At 39.6% G+C, this 17,039-nt stretch overlaps 1 protein-coding gene across 1 annotated transcript in view; it reads left to right on the forward strand.

The window, feature by feature from the left end:
• cldn10d (claudin 10d) overlaps positions 1-17,039 on the forward strand; it is a gene marked incomplete at both ends in the record, with an annotated part of 90,399 nt that overhangs the window by 67,364 nt on the left and 5,996 nt on the right. Inside the window, one exon of the mRNA XM_080752380.1 lies at positions 16,318-16,545. Within this exon, the coding sequence (XP_080608506.1) occupies positions 16,318-16,545 (228 nt within the window). The remainder of the gene's footprint in view (positions 1-16,317; positions 16,546-17,039) is intronic.

Raw genomic sequence — 17,039 nt, forward strand, 5'->3', positions numbered from 1 at the left:
TTTTTAAAGTGACTTCAAAATCCCCAAAATTACATAAGGCTATAGTAAGGCGTCAAAACATAGATTTTAAGTCAAAAATTTCCGATATTGCCAATCTTTTGGTATGTTGTATAGCTCATCGAGACGAACGTGTGTATGTGTGACACATTGCTGTGTGACCCCTGGAACCCTACTTTTTTCGACAAATGCTAATGCTAACAAATGCTAATGCTAACAACTGCTAGATTTTTCAAAGTGCGATAACTCGGAAACCAATAGGTTTTAAGCGCCCGCCTGTTAGGATGTTGTATAGCTCTTCGAGACAAACGCGTGGATATGGAATTTATTCATTTTTTTAAGATTGACTTCAAAATCTCCAAAACATAGATTTTAAGTCAAAAATTTCCGATATTGCCAATCTTTTGGTATGTTGTATAGCTCATCGAGACGAACGTGTGTATGTGTGACACATTGCTGTGTGACCCCTGGAACCCTACTTTTTTTTTCTTTTTCGATAAATGCTAATGCTAACAAATGCTAATGCTAACAACTGCTAGATTTTTCAAAGTGCGATAACTCGGAAACCAATAGGTTTTAAGCGCCCGCCTGTTAGGATGTTGTATAGCTCTTCGAGACAAACGCGTGGATATGGAATTTATTCATTTTTTTAAGATTGACTTCAAAATCTCCAAAACATAGATTTTAAGTCCAAAATTTCCGATATTGCCAATCTTTTGGTATGTTGTATAGCTCATCGAGACGAACGTGTGTATGTGTGACACATTGCTGTGTGACCCCTGGAACCCTACTTTTTTTTTTTCGACAAATGCTAATGCTAACAAATGCTAATGCTAACAACGGCTAGATTTTTTAAAGTGCGATAACTCGGAAACCAATAGGTTTTAAGCGCCCGCCTTTTAGTATGTTGTATAGCCCTTTGAGACAAACGCGTGGATATGAAATTCATTCATTTTTTTCAGATTGACTTCAAAACCCCCAAAATTACATAAGGCTATAGTAAGTTGTCAAAACATAGATTTTAAGTCCAAAATTTCCGATATTGCCAATCTTTTGGTATGTTGTATAGCTCATCGAGACGAACGTGTGTATGTGTGACACATTGCTGTGTGACCCCTGGAACCCTACTTTTTTTCGAAAAATGCTAATGCTAACAAATGCTAATGCTAACAACTGCTAGATTTTTCAAAGTGCGATAACTCGGAAACCAATAGGTTTTAAGCGCCCGCCTGTTAGGATGTTGTATAGCTCTTCGAGACAAACGCGTGGATATGGAATTTATTCATTTTTTTCAGATTGACTTCAAAACCCCCAAAATTACATAAGGCTATATAGTAAGGCGTCAAAACATAGATTTTAAGTCCAAAATTTCCGATATTGCCAATCTTTTGGTATGTTGTATAACTCATCGAGACGAACGTGTGTATGTGTGACACATTGCTGTGTGACCCCTGGAACCCTACTTTTTTTTTCGATAAATGCTAATGCTAACAAATGCTAATGCTAACAACTGCTAGATTTTTCAAAGTGCGATAACTCGGAAACCAATAGGTTTTAAGCGTCCGCCTGTTAGGATGTTGTATAGCTCTTCGAGACAAACGCGTGGATAGGGAATTTATTCATTTTTTTTAAAGTGACTTCAAAATCCCCAAAATTACATAAGGCATAAAACATAGGATGTTGTATAGCTCTTCGAGACAAACGCGTGGATAGGGAATTTATTCATTTTTTTTAAAGTGACTTCAAAATCCCCAAAATTACATAAGGCTATAGTAAGGCGTCAAAACATAGATTTTAAGTCAAAAAATTCCGATATTGCCAATCTTTTGGTATGTTGTATAGCTCATCGAGACGAACGTGTGTATGTGTGACACATTGCTGTGTGACCCCTGGAACCCTACTTTTTTTTTCTTTTTCGATAAATGCTAATGCTAACAAATGCTAATGCTAACAACTGCTAGATTTTTCAAAGTGCGATAACTCGGAAACCAATAGGTTTTAAGCGCCCGCCTGTTAGGATGTTGTATAGCTCTTCGAGACAAACGCGTGGATATGGAATTTATTCATTTTTTTAAGATTGACTTCAAAATCTCCAAAACATAGATTTTAAGTCCAAAATTTCCGATATTGCCAATCTTTTGGTATGTTGTATAGCTCATCGAGACGAACGTGTGTATGTGTGACACATTGCTGTGTGACCCCTGGAACCCTACTTTTTTTTTTCGACAAATGCTAATGCTAACAAATGCTAATGCTAACAACGGCTAGATTTTTTAAAGTGCGATAACTCGGAAACCAATAGGTTTTAAGCGCCCGCCTTTTAGTATGTTGTATAGCCCTTTGAGACAAACGCGTGGATATGAAATTCATTCATTTTTTTCAGATTGACTTCAAAACCCCCAAAATTACATAAGGCTATAGTAAGGCATCAAAACATAGATTTTAAGTCCAAAATTTTTGATATTGCCAATCTTTTGGTATGTTGTATAGCTCATCGAGACGAACGTGTGTATGTGTGACACATTGCTGTGTGACCCCTGGAACCCTACTTTTTTTCGACAAATGCTAATGCTAACAAATGCTAATGCTAACAACTGCTAGATTTTTCAAAGTGCGATAACTCGGAAACCAATAGGTTTTAAGCGCCCGCCTGTTAGGATGTTGTATAGCTCTTCGAGACAAACGCGTGGATATGGAATTTATTCATTTTTTTCAGATTGACTTCAAAACCCCCAAAATTACATAAGGCTATAGTAAGGTGTCAAAACATAGATTTTAAGTCCAAAATTTCCGATATTGCCAATCTTTTGGTATGTTGTATAGCTCATCGAGACGAACGTGTGTATGTGTGACACATTGCTGTGTGACCCCTGGAACCCTACTTTTTTTCGACAAATGCTAATGCTAACAAATGCTAATGCTAACAACTGCTAGATTTTTCAAAGTGCGATAACTCGGAAACCAATAGGTTTTAAGCGCCCGCCTGTTAGGATGTTGTATAGCTCTTCGAGACAAACGCGTGGATATGGAATTTATTCATTTTTTTCAGATTGACTTCAAAACCCCCAAAATTACATAAGGCTATATAGTAAGGCGTCAAAACATAGATTTTAAGTCCAAAATTTCCGATATTGCCAATCTTTTGGTATGTTGTATAACTCATCGAGACGAACGTGTGTATGTGTGACACATTGCTGTGTGACCCCTGGAACCCTACTTTTTTTTTCGATAAATGCTAATGCTAACAAATGCTAATGCTAACAACTGCTAGATTTTTCAAAGTGCGATAACTCGGAAACCAATAGGTTTTAAGCGTCCGCCTGTTAGGATGTTGTATAGCTCTTCGAGACAAACACGTGGATAGGGAATTTATTCATTTTTTTTAAAGTGACTTCAAAATCCCCAAAATTACATAAGGCTATAAACATAGATTTTAAGTCAAAAATTTCCGATATTGCCAATCTTTTGGTATGTTGTATAGCTCATCGAGACGAACGTGTGTATGTGTGACACATTGCTGTGTGACCCCTGGAACCCTACTTTTTTCGACAAATGCTAATGCTAACAAATGCTAATGCTAACAACTGCTAGATTTTTCAAAGTGCGATAACTCGGAAACCAATAGGTTTTAAGCGCCCGCCTGTTAGGATGTTGTATAGCTCTTCGAGACAAACGCGTGGATATGGAATTTATTCATTTTTTTAAGATTGACTTCAAAATCTCCAAAACATAGATTTTAAGTCAAAAATTTCCGATATTGCCAATCTTTTGGTATGTTGTATAGCTCATCGAGACGAACGTGTGTATGTGTGACACATTGCTGTGTGACCCCTGGAACCCTACTTTTTTTTTTTTCGACAAATGCTAATGCTAACAAATGCTAATGCTAACAACGGCTAGATTTTTTAAAGTGCGATAACTCGGAAACCAATAGGTTTTAAGCGCCCGCCTTTTAGTATGTTGTATAGCCCTTTGAGACAAACGCGTGGATATGAAATTCATTCATTTTTTTCAGATTGACTTCAAAACCCCCAAAATTACATAAGGCTATAGTAAGGTGTCAAAACATAGATTTTAAGTCCAAAATTTCCGATATTGCCAATCTTTTGGTATGTTGTATAGCTCATCGAGACGAACGTGTGTATGTGTGACACATTGCTGTGTGACCCCTGGAACCCTACTTTTTTTCGAAAAATGCTAATGCTAACAAATGCTAATGCTAACAACTGCTAGATTTTTCAAAGTGCGATAACTCGGAAACCAATAGGTTTTAAGCGCCCGCCTGTTAGGATGTTGTATAGCTCTTCGAGACAAACGCGTGGATATGGAATTTATTCATTTTTTTCAGATTGACTTCAAAACCCCCAAAATTACATAAGGCTATATAGTAAGGCGTCAAAACATAGATTTTAAGTCCAAAATTTCCGATATTGCCAATCTTTTGGTATGTTGTATAACTCATCGAGACGAACGTGTGTATGTGTGACACATTGCTGTGTGACCCCTGGAACCCTACTTTTTTTTTCGATAAATGCTAATGCTAACAAATGCTAATGCTAACAACTGCTAGATTTTTCAAAGTGCGATAACTCGGAAACCAATAGGTTTTAAGCGTCCGCCTGTTAGGATGTTGTATAGCTCTTCGAGACAAACGCGTGGATAGGGAATTTATTCATTTTTTTTAAAGTGACTTCAAAATCCCCAAAATTACATAAGGCTATAGTAAGGCGTCAAAACATAGATTTTAAGTCAAAAATTTCCGATATTGCCAATCTTTTGGTATGTTGTATAGCTCATCGAGACGAACGTGTGTATGTGTGACACATTGCTGTGTGACCCCTGGAACCCTACTTTTTTTTCGACAAATGCTAATGCTAACAAATGCTAATGCTAACAACGGCTAGATTTTTTAAAGTGCGATAACTCGGAAACCAATAGGTTTTAAGCGCCCGCCTTTTAGTATGTTGTATAGCCCTTTGAGACAAACGCGTGGATATGAAATTCATTCATTTTTTTCAGATTGACTTCAAAACCCCCAAAATTACATAAGGCTATAGTAAGGCATCAAAACATAGATTTTAAGTCCAAAATTTTTGATATTGCCAATCTTTTGGTATGTTGTATAGCTCATCGAGACGAACGTGTGTATGTGTGACACATTGCTGTGTGACCCCTGGAACCCTACTTTTTTCGACAAATGCTAATGCTAACAAATGCTAATGCTAACAACTGCTAGATTTTTCAAAGTGCGATAACTCGGAAACCAATAGGTTTTAAGCGCCCGCCTGTTAGGATGTTGTATAGCTCTTCGAGACAAACGCGTGGATATGGAATTTATTAATTTTTTTCAGATTGACTTCAAAACCCCAAAATTACGGTAAGGCATCAAAACATAGATTTTAAGTCCAAAATTTCCGATATTGCCAATCTTTTGGTATGTTTTATAGCTCATCGAGACGAACGTGTGTATGTGTGACACATTGCTGTGTGACCCCTGGAACCCTACTTTTTTTTGACAAATGCTAATGCTAACAAATGCCAATGCTAACAACTGCTAGATTTTTCAAAGTGCGATAACTCGGAAACCAATAGGTTTTAAGCGCCCGCCTGTTAGGATGTTGTATAGCTCTTCGAGACAAACGCATGGATATGGAATGTATTAATTTTTTTCAGATTGACTTCAAAACCCCAAAATTACGGTAAGGCATCAAAACATAGATTTTAAGTCCAAAATTTCCGATATTGCCAATCTTTTGGTATGTTGTATAGCTCATCGAGACGAACGTGTGTATGTGTGACACATTGCTGTGTGACCCCTGGAACCCTACTTTTTTTTTCGACAAATGCTAATGCTAACAAATGCTAATGCTAACAACGGCTAGATTTTTTAAAGTGCGATAACTCGGAAACCAATAGGTTTTAAGCGCCCGCCTTTTAGTATGTTGTATAGCCCTTCGAGACAAACGTGTGGATATGAAATTCATTCATTTTTTTCAGATTGACTTCAAAACCCCCAAAATTACATAAGGCTATAGTAAGGCATCAAAACATAGATTTTAAGTCCAAAATTTTTGATATTGCCAATCTTTTGGTATGTTGTATAGCTCATCGAGACGAACGTGTGTATGTGTGACACATTGCTGTGTGACCCCTGGAACCCTACTTTTTTTTTCGACAAATGCTAATGCTAACAAATGCTAATGCTAACAACGGCTAGATTTTTTAAAGTGCGATAACTCGGAAACCAATAGGTTTTAAGCGCCCGCCTTTTATTATGTTGTATAGCCCTTCGAGACAAACGTGTGGATATGAAATTCATTCATTTTTTTCAGATTGACTTCAAAACCCCCAAAATTACATAAGGCTATAGTAAGGCATCAAAACATAGATTTTAAGTCCAAAATTTTTGATATTGCCAATCTTTTGGTATGTTGTATAGCTCATCGAGGCGAACGTGTGTATGTGTGACACATTGCTGTGTGACCCCTGGAACCCTACTTTTTTTCGACAAATGCTAATGCTAACAAATGCTAATGCTAACAACTGCTAGATTTTTCAAAGTGCGATAACTCGGAAACCAATAGGTTTTAAGCGCCCGCCTGTTAGGATGTTGTATAGCTCTTCGAGACAAACGCGTGGATATGGAATTTATTCATTTTTTTTCAGATTGACTTCAAAATCCCCAAAATTACATAAGGCTATAGTAAGGCGTCAAAACATAGATTTTAAGTCAAAAATTTTCGATATTGCCAATCTTTTGGTATGTTGTATAGCTCATCGAGACGAACGTGTGTATGTGTGGCACATTGCTGTGTGACCCCTGGAACCCTACTTTTTTTTCGATAAATGCTAATGCTAACAAATGCTAATGCTAACAACTGCTAGATTTTTCAAAGTGCGATAACTCGGAAACCAATAGGTTTTAAGCGTCCGCCTGTTAGGATGTTGTATAGCTCTTCGAGACGAACGCGTGGATATGGAAGGTTTTCATTTTTTTCATATTGACTTCAAAACCCCCAAAATTACATAAGGCTAATGCTAAGGCGTCAAAACATAGATTTTAAGTCCAACATTTTCGATAATGCCAATCTTTTGGTATGTTGTATAGCTCGTCGAGACGAACGTGTGTATGTGTTACACATTGCTGTGTGACCCCTGGAACCCTACTTTTTTTCGACAAATGCTAATGCTAACAAATGCCGATGCTAACAACTGCTAGATAACTCGGAAACCAATAGGTTTTAAGCGCTCGCCTTTTAGTATGTTGTATAGCTCTTCGAGACGAACGCGTGGATATGAAATTCATTAATTTTTTTCAGATTGACTTCAAAACCCCCAAAATTACATAAGACTATAGTAAGGTGTCAAAACATAAATTTTAAGTCTTAAATTTCCGATAGTGCCCCAATAACCCATGACGTGGGTAAAAAAAAAAAAACAATTTGGGTTGTTTTTGACCCAGGTGTTTTTATTGTGCAATAGGTTTTAAGCGCCCATCTTTTAGTGAGTTGTATAGCTCACCAAGACGAACGTGTGGATATGAGTTTAATTCATTTTTGCCTGATTGTCTTCAAAACCCCCAAAAATACAAACGACCATAAACTAGAACATTTAGAAGACCACAGGACCACAAGAGATGCCACTAAACACCAGTGTCTGTTGACGTCAGTAAATAGGATTCACTAACTCTACCTGACTCAACACAAAGATGATAGTTTTAATAACCAGATTATAGATGATAGTTTGATAAACAACATGACAGATAGATCACTATCTGACAGGTTGATAGACAACATGACAGATAGATCACTATCTGGCAGCACAGGTTGATAGACAACATGACAGATAGATCACTATCTGGCAGCACAGGTTGATAGACAACATGACAGATAGATCACTATCTGGCAGCACAGGTTGATAGACAACATGACAGATAGATCACTATCTGGCAGCAGGTTGATAGACAACATGACAGATAGATCACTATCTGACAGGTTGATAGACAACATGACAGATAGATCACTATCTGGCAGCACAGGTTGATAGACAACATGACAGATAGATCACTATCTGGCAGCAGGTTGATAGACAACATGACAGATAGATCACTATCTGACAGCACAGGTTGATAGACAACATGACAGATAGATCACTATCTGACAGGTTGATAGACAACATGACAGATAGATCACTATCTGACAGCAGGTTGATAGACAACATGACAGATAGATCACTATCTGACAGCACAGGTTGATAAACAACATGACAGATAGATCACTATCTGACAGGTTGATAGACAACATGACAGATAGATCACTATCTGGCAGCACAGGTTGATAGACAACATGACAGATAGATCACTATCTGACAGGTTGATAGACAACATGACAGATAGATCACTATCTGACAGGTTGATAGACAACATGACAGATAGATCACTATCTGGCAGCAGGTTGATAGACAACATGACAGATAGATCACTATCTGGCAGCACAGGTTGATAAACAACATGACAGATAGATCACTATCTGGCAGCAGGTTGATAGACAACATGACAGATAGATCACTATCTGACAGGTTGATAGACAACATGACAGATAGATCACTATCTGGCAGCAGGTTGATAGACAACATGACAGATAGATCACTATCTGGCAGCACAGGTTGATAGACAACATGACAGATAGATCACTATCTGGCAGCACAGGTTGATAAACAACATGACAGATAGATCACTATCTGGCAGCACAGGTTGATAGACAACATGACAGATAGATCACTATCTGGCAGCACAGGTTGATAGACAACATGACAGATAGATCACTATCTGGCAGCAGGTTGATAGACAACATGACAGATAGATCACTATCTGGCAGCAGGTTGATAGACAACATGACAGATAGATCACTATCTGGCAGCACAGGTTGATAGACAACATGACAGATAGATCACTATCTGACAGCAGGTTGATAGACAACATGACAGATAGATCACTATCTGACAGGTTGATAGACAACATGACAGATAGATCACTATCTGGCAGCACAGGTTGATAGACAACATGACAGATAGATCACTATCTGGCAGCAGGTTGATAGACAACATGACAGATAGATCACTATCTGGCAGCACAGGTTGATAGACAACATGACAGATAGATCACTATCTGGCAGCAGGTTGATAGACAACATGACAGATAGATCACTATCTGGCAGCAGGTTGATAGACAACATGACAGATAGATCACTATCTGGCAGCAGGACACTACAGGTTGATAGACAACATGACAGATAGATCACTATCTGGCAGCACAGGTTGATAGACAACATGACAGATAGATCACTATCTGGCAGCACAGGTTGATAGACAACATGACAGATAGATCACTATCTGGCAGCAGGTTGATAGACAACATGACAGATAGATCACTATCTGGCAGCACAGGTTGATAGACAACATGACAGATAGATCACTATCTGGCAGCACAGGTTGATAGACAACATGACAGATAGATCACTATCTGACAGGTTGATAGACAACATGACAGATAGATCACTATCTGGCAGCAGGACACCACAGGGAATTGAACCCCGTCCCAGTGAACCAGGAGTTCCATACCAGTGTCTTTTTAACGTTGTCTTAACGTTTCTGTTTATTTTATTTGTAATTACTTTTTCTTGTTTTACTCTATCTACAGTACAGCATAGTGCTGTGTTTCTACAGTACAGCATAGTGCTGTGTTTCTACAGTACAGCATAGTGCTGTGTTTCTACAGTACAGCATAGTGCTGTGTTTCTACAGTACAGCATAGTGCTGTGTTTCTACAGTACAGCATAGTGCTGTGTTTCTACAGTACAGCATAGTGCTGTGTTTCTACAGTACAGCATAGTGCTGTGTTTCTACAGTACAGCATAGTGCTGTGTTTCTACAGTACAGCATAGTGCTGTGTTTCTACAGTACAGCATAGTGCTGTGTTTCTACAGTACAGCATAGTGCTGTGTTTCTACAGTACAGCATAGTGCTGTGTTTCTACAGTACAGCATAGTGCTGTGTTTCTACAGTACAGCATAGTGCTGTGTTTCTACAGTACAGCATAGTGCTGTGTTTCTACAGTACAGCATAGTGCTGTGTTTCTACAGTACAGCATAGTGCTGTGTTCTACCCAGGCCTGGAATTTCCTCATTTTAGGGGCGTGGCCACTTGGCCTTTGGTGGTGTTATTTTTTTGTGGGCACAAAGGCCAAATGCCAGGGCAGGAAGGCCATTACATAAAACAAGATTTTAGTCCATTGAAATAATTTGTTGAATTTAAGGGTTAGGGATGATAACCTAATCTGCAGTGAAGTAGATAAATGATGGTATTTACAATCTGATCCATGCTCAGCCCTGCACCAATCAAAGTCACTGGATTGGTTTAAAGATGGGGACTCTGGGGAGTTAAGATTTCAGAATCTAAAAGATTATAAAAAAAAAAAACACTGGTGTCTACATGACAAGAAAGAGACACTGTCAAGAGACAGAGGAGAAAGTGGTACAGTCAGCTGGGGCATTAAGGCCACTGTGGTCTCAGGTCATGCCATTGGTTTGAGGGGCATTAAGGCCACTGTGGTCTCAGGTCATGCCATTGGTTTGAGGGGCATTAAGGCCACTGTGGTCTCAGGTCATGCCATTGGTTTGAGGGGCATTAAGGCCACTGTGGTCTCAGGTCATGCCATTGGTTTGAGGGGCATTAAGGCCACTGTGGTCTCAGGTCATGCCATTGTTTTGAGGGGCACAAGGCCAAACTGAGGGGCAACGGAGGCCATGGCCTTCATGGCCTCCATGAAATTCCTGCCCTGGTTCTACCTGTTTGTCATTCAATGTTATATGAGATACTTCAATGGTTTCCTATGGAAATAAGCTTAGTCTTTTCTAGGATCTCCTTTTAGTTGACCTTGTACCAGTGAACTGTACACACTAAAAACTGCTGGGTAGATTCATCTACCCAAAATCTGAGTAAAAAATGGTTTACCCATTATGGGTTATTATAATGGTGTTTGTATGTATAATGGGTTGTTTTGTACAGCTCATACATTACCCAGCTGCTGAGTAAAATAGTTTTACTCAGTATGGGTAGTTTTAAACTTAAGCTGGTCACCTGGTATGCAAAGCATGCTGGGAAAAGCATTTCTCTAGGTTTTCAGGGATATTTTCTAAGCTTTTGGTAGCTAAAAATGCTAAATGTATCATATCCATGTGTCTGCGTTAGCAAGCTGACTGTCGTATGTCAGAATTTCATTTGTCAGTTTTTTAACCGTAACTGCTAGGCTGCTAGCTTATGCTTGAGCTCTCTCCCCCTGCTGTTCTGAAAGAGAAGAACTCATGATACATTTGAGGTTATTATGTTGATCTACTTTCAACTTCTCTGATTATAGCTTTTCAACATTGTTGCATAATTTACAATTATGTACCTTTATGTTGATATTGCTATACTTGGAACAAATTATCTGAGAAAAAAACCCTGAAACAAATCTTATCTTATGTTAATGTTAAATAATATTAGCATGGTCATTTACAATGAGTAAAATATACTTCCCACATGTGGATAAAATATATACTAAATAATAGTGGTTGACCCAGAGTGAGTAAAAAATTCTACCCAGGATGTGGTAGAATATCTTACTACGGTGCTGGGTAGAAAGGACCTACCCATTTTGCTGTGTAAGATTTACTACTGTTGGGTAGGTCCAATAGTTACCCAGGGGTGGGTTATAATACAACCCAGATCGGGTTATTTTCAACCCAGCCGTTTTTAGTGTGTACCGTCATGAAACTGTACCTTTTTCTATGCAAACTTCTAATAAAGTCCTCAATCTTCAATCAAACCTTACCCATCAAAAATGGCTAAAGTGGATAAAAAGATTAAAGTTGATGCAGAATGCCGGGTTTTCAACACAAATTGGACTGCTAAGTATTTCATTAGTGAAAGCTGTGTAAAGCTGTGTTTAGTTTGCAGGGAGCACTGCCTTTTGGCCCAGCGGCTTCCGGGGGGTACCTGGAACTCAATATTCTGAGATGGGGGTCCGTGGCCAAATACATATCATTCTGGGGGGTCCTTCACAAGAAAAAGTTTGGGTTTTTCAAAAAGAAAAACTAAGAAGGATTGTAGCAGCAGTAGCAGCACAAAGTAAAAGTAACTAATGCTTAAATAAGTACATTACTATTTGCCTCAGAGTAGAAGTGAAAGTATTCAAACTGTAAAGTAAAGTAAAGGAAAGCTGCCTTACAATTACCTTATACCTTAGTTCAGTACTTGAGTAAATGTACTCAGTTACCTGACACCACAGCCAGCCTCTATCTCAGCATCTCCCCTCCGTGGGAACAGAATCTCAGATCTACAAAAGGTGCTGACGGCACAAAACTGAGAGATAAACCCCCTGACGTCACCCTGAGCTCAAGCTAAACGTAAACAAACACACGGCAGAGGTGGGATTTATGGCTCTTTGAAGTGAGCCGGATCTCCGGGATCCGTTCCTTTTCAAAGAGCCGATCAAAAGACTGGCTCGATTTAGTTACTAATATTATACTTACTTTGTAGATATTTTCTTATAATTACAATTAACTTAAACCATATAAACATTTCTGCCATTTGAAAATAGCCGATCTACAATGCGTCTGCGTTGCGACGCATTGTGAGCTTGTAGATTTGCTATTTTCCAATGATTCTTTTCTACATTTTATTAATTGGAAAACTTGTGAAATGTGACATTCTGTATGTCCATTTCGGAGTGGCGACATGTCGGAATGGAGAGAGCCTCCCCATTTGGGTACCAATACTTTTGTACTTTTACTTTTTTTACATTTTGAATTCCCAATTTCCACTTGTGGCAGAGTATTTCCACGTTGCAGCATTGATACTTTTACTTACTGTAAGTATAGAATTTGAGTATTTTTTTCCACCACTTCATTAGAAAGGAACGGCTCCCTACTGCGAACCGGATCCCACCGTTCACTTCAAAGAGCTGTTCAAAAGACTCGATTCGTTCGCAAACGTCCCACCTCTATTTCACAGTGGCCTGGGAACTCTCTTTTAGACTGTACTTGTAGTCTAAGGAGAAAGATCTGTTTCACTCTGTTCTGTAGTCTCTCTATGAAGAAGAGATCCTGGGTCCTGAACCAAGTAAGAATTATATTTGATTTCTAGAAAAAAAGAAGAAAATGTATTATTATTACTATTCACTTACGTTTTTATTCCATTATCATTCTCTAGAAGGTATATTTGTACACTCTTATAACATATTTCTGATTCTTGAATTGCTATTGTTGATGTAAATGGGTATTCCCTTTATTATGTTTCCTTTATCTACATTAAATTGTTAGTTTCCTTTCTTTCTTTTTTTTTAATATGGTGAGCTTGTAAAATCCTTCATCATATTACTGCTTCCTAAATCATGATGAATATGATGGCACTCATTGATCTGTCATTAGGCCCATGTATTTTGGGCAAGAAATTACAATTTCTTTCCATTTAACATTCTCCTTACACGGTACATTTTGAACACTTATAACTGATCAATGCATTTATTTTACTCCATGAATGCGTAGGATAGGCTCTCATAAGCTTTCAGCTTCAGCCTATTCCTTTTTGATCACCTGAAACAATGATTACGTGGATGTACGACAGAGTTGATCAAATAAACTAAAGTAAACTAAGTCAGCATAAATAATGTCAGAAAGTGCTTTACATACTGAAGTGATCCTTAAACAGTTTTCATCCACAGCACCCCTAACCCTGTATAAGTTCTTTATCGTCAGTGTGCCATGTCAGCAGTTAGGCCTAGAATTGTTGAAAGCTTTAACCAGTGAAAAATAGCAGATCTACAAGCTCTGTAGTTTCTGCAGAAAGATCTCTCATCTTTGCAGGGTATTTTTTCACCATCTCGGTCAGAGTGCCATATCAGCAATAAGGTGTTGTGAGCTTGTAGATCTGCTATTTTCACAATAGAATACAGACAATGTATAGAATACAACATGCAATGGCTCAACTCTTAGTGCTCGTCAGGGGGGGGGGGGGGGGGCAGTTAAAATGTGATTATTTTGGGGGTCGCAGCCTGAAAAGGTTTAGATTTAGAACCACTGGTCTAACTCCTAAGGGTTTTCTGAAAAAAGTAATTATGTTTCTGTGATCAGTCCTCAAACGTTTTCTATCATTCAAGGACCCCTAGAATGACATGTATTTGACCGCGGACCCCCATCTCAAAATATGTTGTTCCAGGGACCCTGCTGTGAAAGAGAGATGTGTTAGCTTGTAGATCTGCTATTTTTAACAGTTAAAGCATAAAATAATGGTTAAAGGACATCATGGAACAGCTTTATGTTTTTTATCCCACGATTTTTGCAACCCATTTTTCTCCCCCGGTGACTACCTAACCTGTAGTCCTGGTTTCCGCTCTCCCCCTGCCGCGCCAGGGGACATTGGGGAGCACCCGGCTGGCTAGGGGGAGGTAGTATAGAAACCAGGACTGCTGCATGTTTTTGTGTGAGGGCCTATGCCCAAGGAGACACGGGGAGAACATGCAAACTCACCACAGAAAGGCCCCATCGCCAACCCCACCTAGGGTGTGGGTGCTGATGACGCGGGTGGAGGAACACGCCCACAGCACCCACAGCATCCCCCGGTGGGAATCGAACCCAGGACCTTCTGGCTGTGAGGCGAAGTGCTAACCACTGCACCACCGTGCCCCCTACTAAAATGTTTTTTATTCTCCTCATCTTTGCAGGGTTTCAGAGAAGCGGTCGGTCGGGTCTGAATAGAAGAGGAAGACACCATGAAGTACAGGTATGGACCGTCTGGTTGTGGTTTATTATCGTCGTTGTCGGGCAGAAACCTCGTATCTACAAGTTTTCAAATGTGTACGTTCTTTCGCAAAGTAAAGCCCTGCGTCATCAGACAAGGCCGTCGCACAAAAGTAGTGAAAACAGCAGATCTACAAGCACACAACGCCTCGCACCGAAACTTGGAGATACAAGGTTTCTTCCCGACAGTGAGGATATTTACACCCCCGTATTATGTTGGTGTGACCATGGATTCTTGGGACATGAAAAGTGTGCCCATGCAGAAAAAAGGTTGAGAAACACTGCCATAGACAGTGTCGGGGAAGTTACTTTGAAAGTGTAACTTGTACAGTTACAAGTAACTCACACTGGCAGTAACTTGATCAAGTTAAAGTTATACCCCTGGAGAAATGTAACTTATAAAGTTACATAGAAAAAGTAACTTGAGTAATTTGAGTTTTTCAGCATTAAATTGAGAATGTTCATTTGGTGTACATGAAACAAAATATAATATCCTACCAAAAAGTCACATGCCAGCAGAAATATGCCTCTCAACTGAGTTTCATGTTTTATTTAAAAAAGGTTGACATTTTCTTTAGTAAACATCCGTGATCCTAAAATAAAGTTAAAAAAGAAGAAAATTATGATCTGTTGAGGACATTTGATCGTCAATCTTAACAAAACTTAGTGCTGTCTGTGTGGGTGGGTCCTGGTGTGCTCCACCCTCCCCATAGAGTACTGTAATAATTAATAACATGTCTATATATTATAATCATTAATAACTTATGATCTCTAACTTACAGGACAGTAGTAATGTACGTGGAGCTGGGGTGCTTCGTGTGCTGTCTGTGTGGGTGGGTCCTGGAGTGTTCCACCCTCCCCATAGAGTACTGTAATAATTAATAACCTGTCTATACTGTAATGTAATAATTAATACCATCTCTAACTTACAGGACAGTAGTGATGTACGTGGAGCTGGGGTGCTTCGTGTGCTGTCCTGGTGTGTTCCACCCTGCCTATAGAGTACTGTAATAATTAACTAGAGATACTGTTCCTACGAAACAGTGTGGGCTCACTTGTAAAAAAAACAATTGTTCCTCCAATTGTCCCATCGACATATTAGGAATATGTGGCAAAAATATACTGCAGAACTCATTATATATTTCCCCCCAAAGGTGTTAATTGTCATGTGAAGCTCAACCAATACCCCAGCTAACACCACTCCCAGATTTTCCACACCTCAATTACACCTCATTGGCTAGTGGCTCTGCCTTTCTACTGTCTGCGGCAGAAATATGCAGTGGAACTCACTCTATCACTCTATAAATAACTGGTCTGTTCCACCCTCCCTATAGAGTACTGTAATAATGAATAACTTATGATCCTTAGTAGTAATGTATGTGGAGCTGGGCTGCTGGGTGGGTCCTGGTCTGTTCCACCCTCCCCATAGAGTACTGTAATAATTAATAACCTGTCTATATATTATAATAATGAATACCATCTCTAACTTACAGGACAGTAGTAATGTACGTGGAGCTGGGGTGCTTCGTGTGCTGCCTCTCTGGGTGGGTCCTGGTGTGCTCCACCCTCCCTATAGAGTACTGGACCTGGTCTGAGGTGGGGACCCTGGTCCTGACCACTGGGAACTACTATATGAACCTCTGGAAGGACTGTGTGTCTGACACCACGGGGGTCTCGGACTGCAAGGAGTACCCCTCCATGCTGGCCTTGTCTGGTAAGGACCCCCAAAATGATATGTATTTGGCCACGGACCCCCATCTCAAAGTATCAAATTCCAGGGACCCCCCAGAAGCAAAATTTGAGTTAAAATCGTTCGCTTTAAAAATACATATATTCAAAGATTTGCACACCTTTTCACGACTTTTAAAAAAATAGCAGATCTACAAGCTCGCAGCGCGGCACTCGGTGCCGCGCTGCGAGCTTGTAGATCTGCTGGTTAAAGCATTCAATAATTCTAGGCCTAAATGGGTTAACATGTGTGTGTGTGTGTGTGTGTGCGTGCACAGTGTTCCTCCATGTCTGCAGAGCGCTAGCGGTGTGTGCGGTCATAACAGGGTTCTAACTAGTGTGTGTGTGCGTGCACAGTGTTCCTCCATGTCTGCAGAACGCTAGCGGTGTGTTAACTAGTGTGTGTGTGCGTGCACAGTGTTCCTCCATGTCTGCAGAGCGCTAGCGGTGTGTTAACTAGTGTGTGTGTGCGTGCACAGT

This window comes from Nannobrachium achirus (assembly GCF_963921795.1).
Source record: "Nannobrachium achirus genome assembly, chromosome: 21".
Taxonomy (NCBI): Eukaryota; Metazoa; Chordata; class Actinopteri; order Myctophiformes; family Myctophidae; genus Nannobrachium; species Nannobrachium achirus.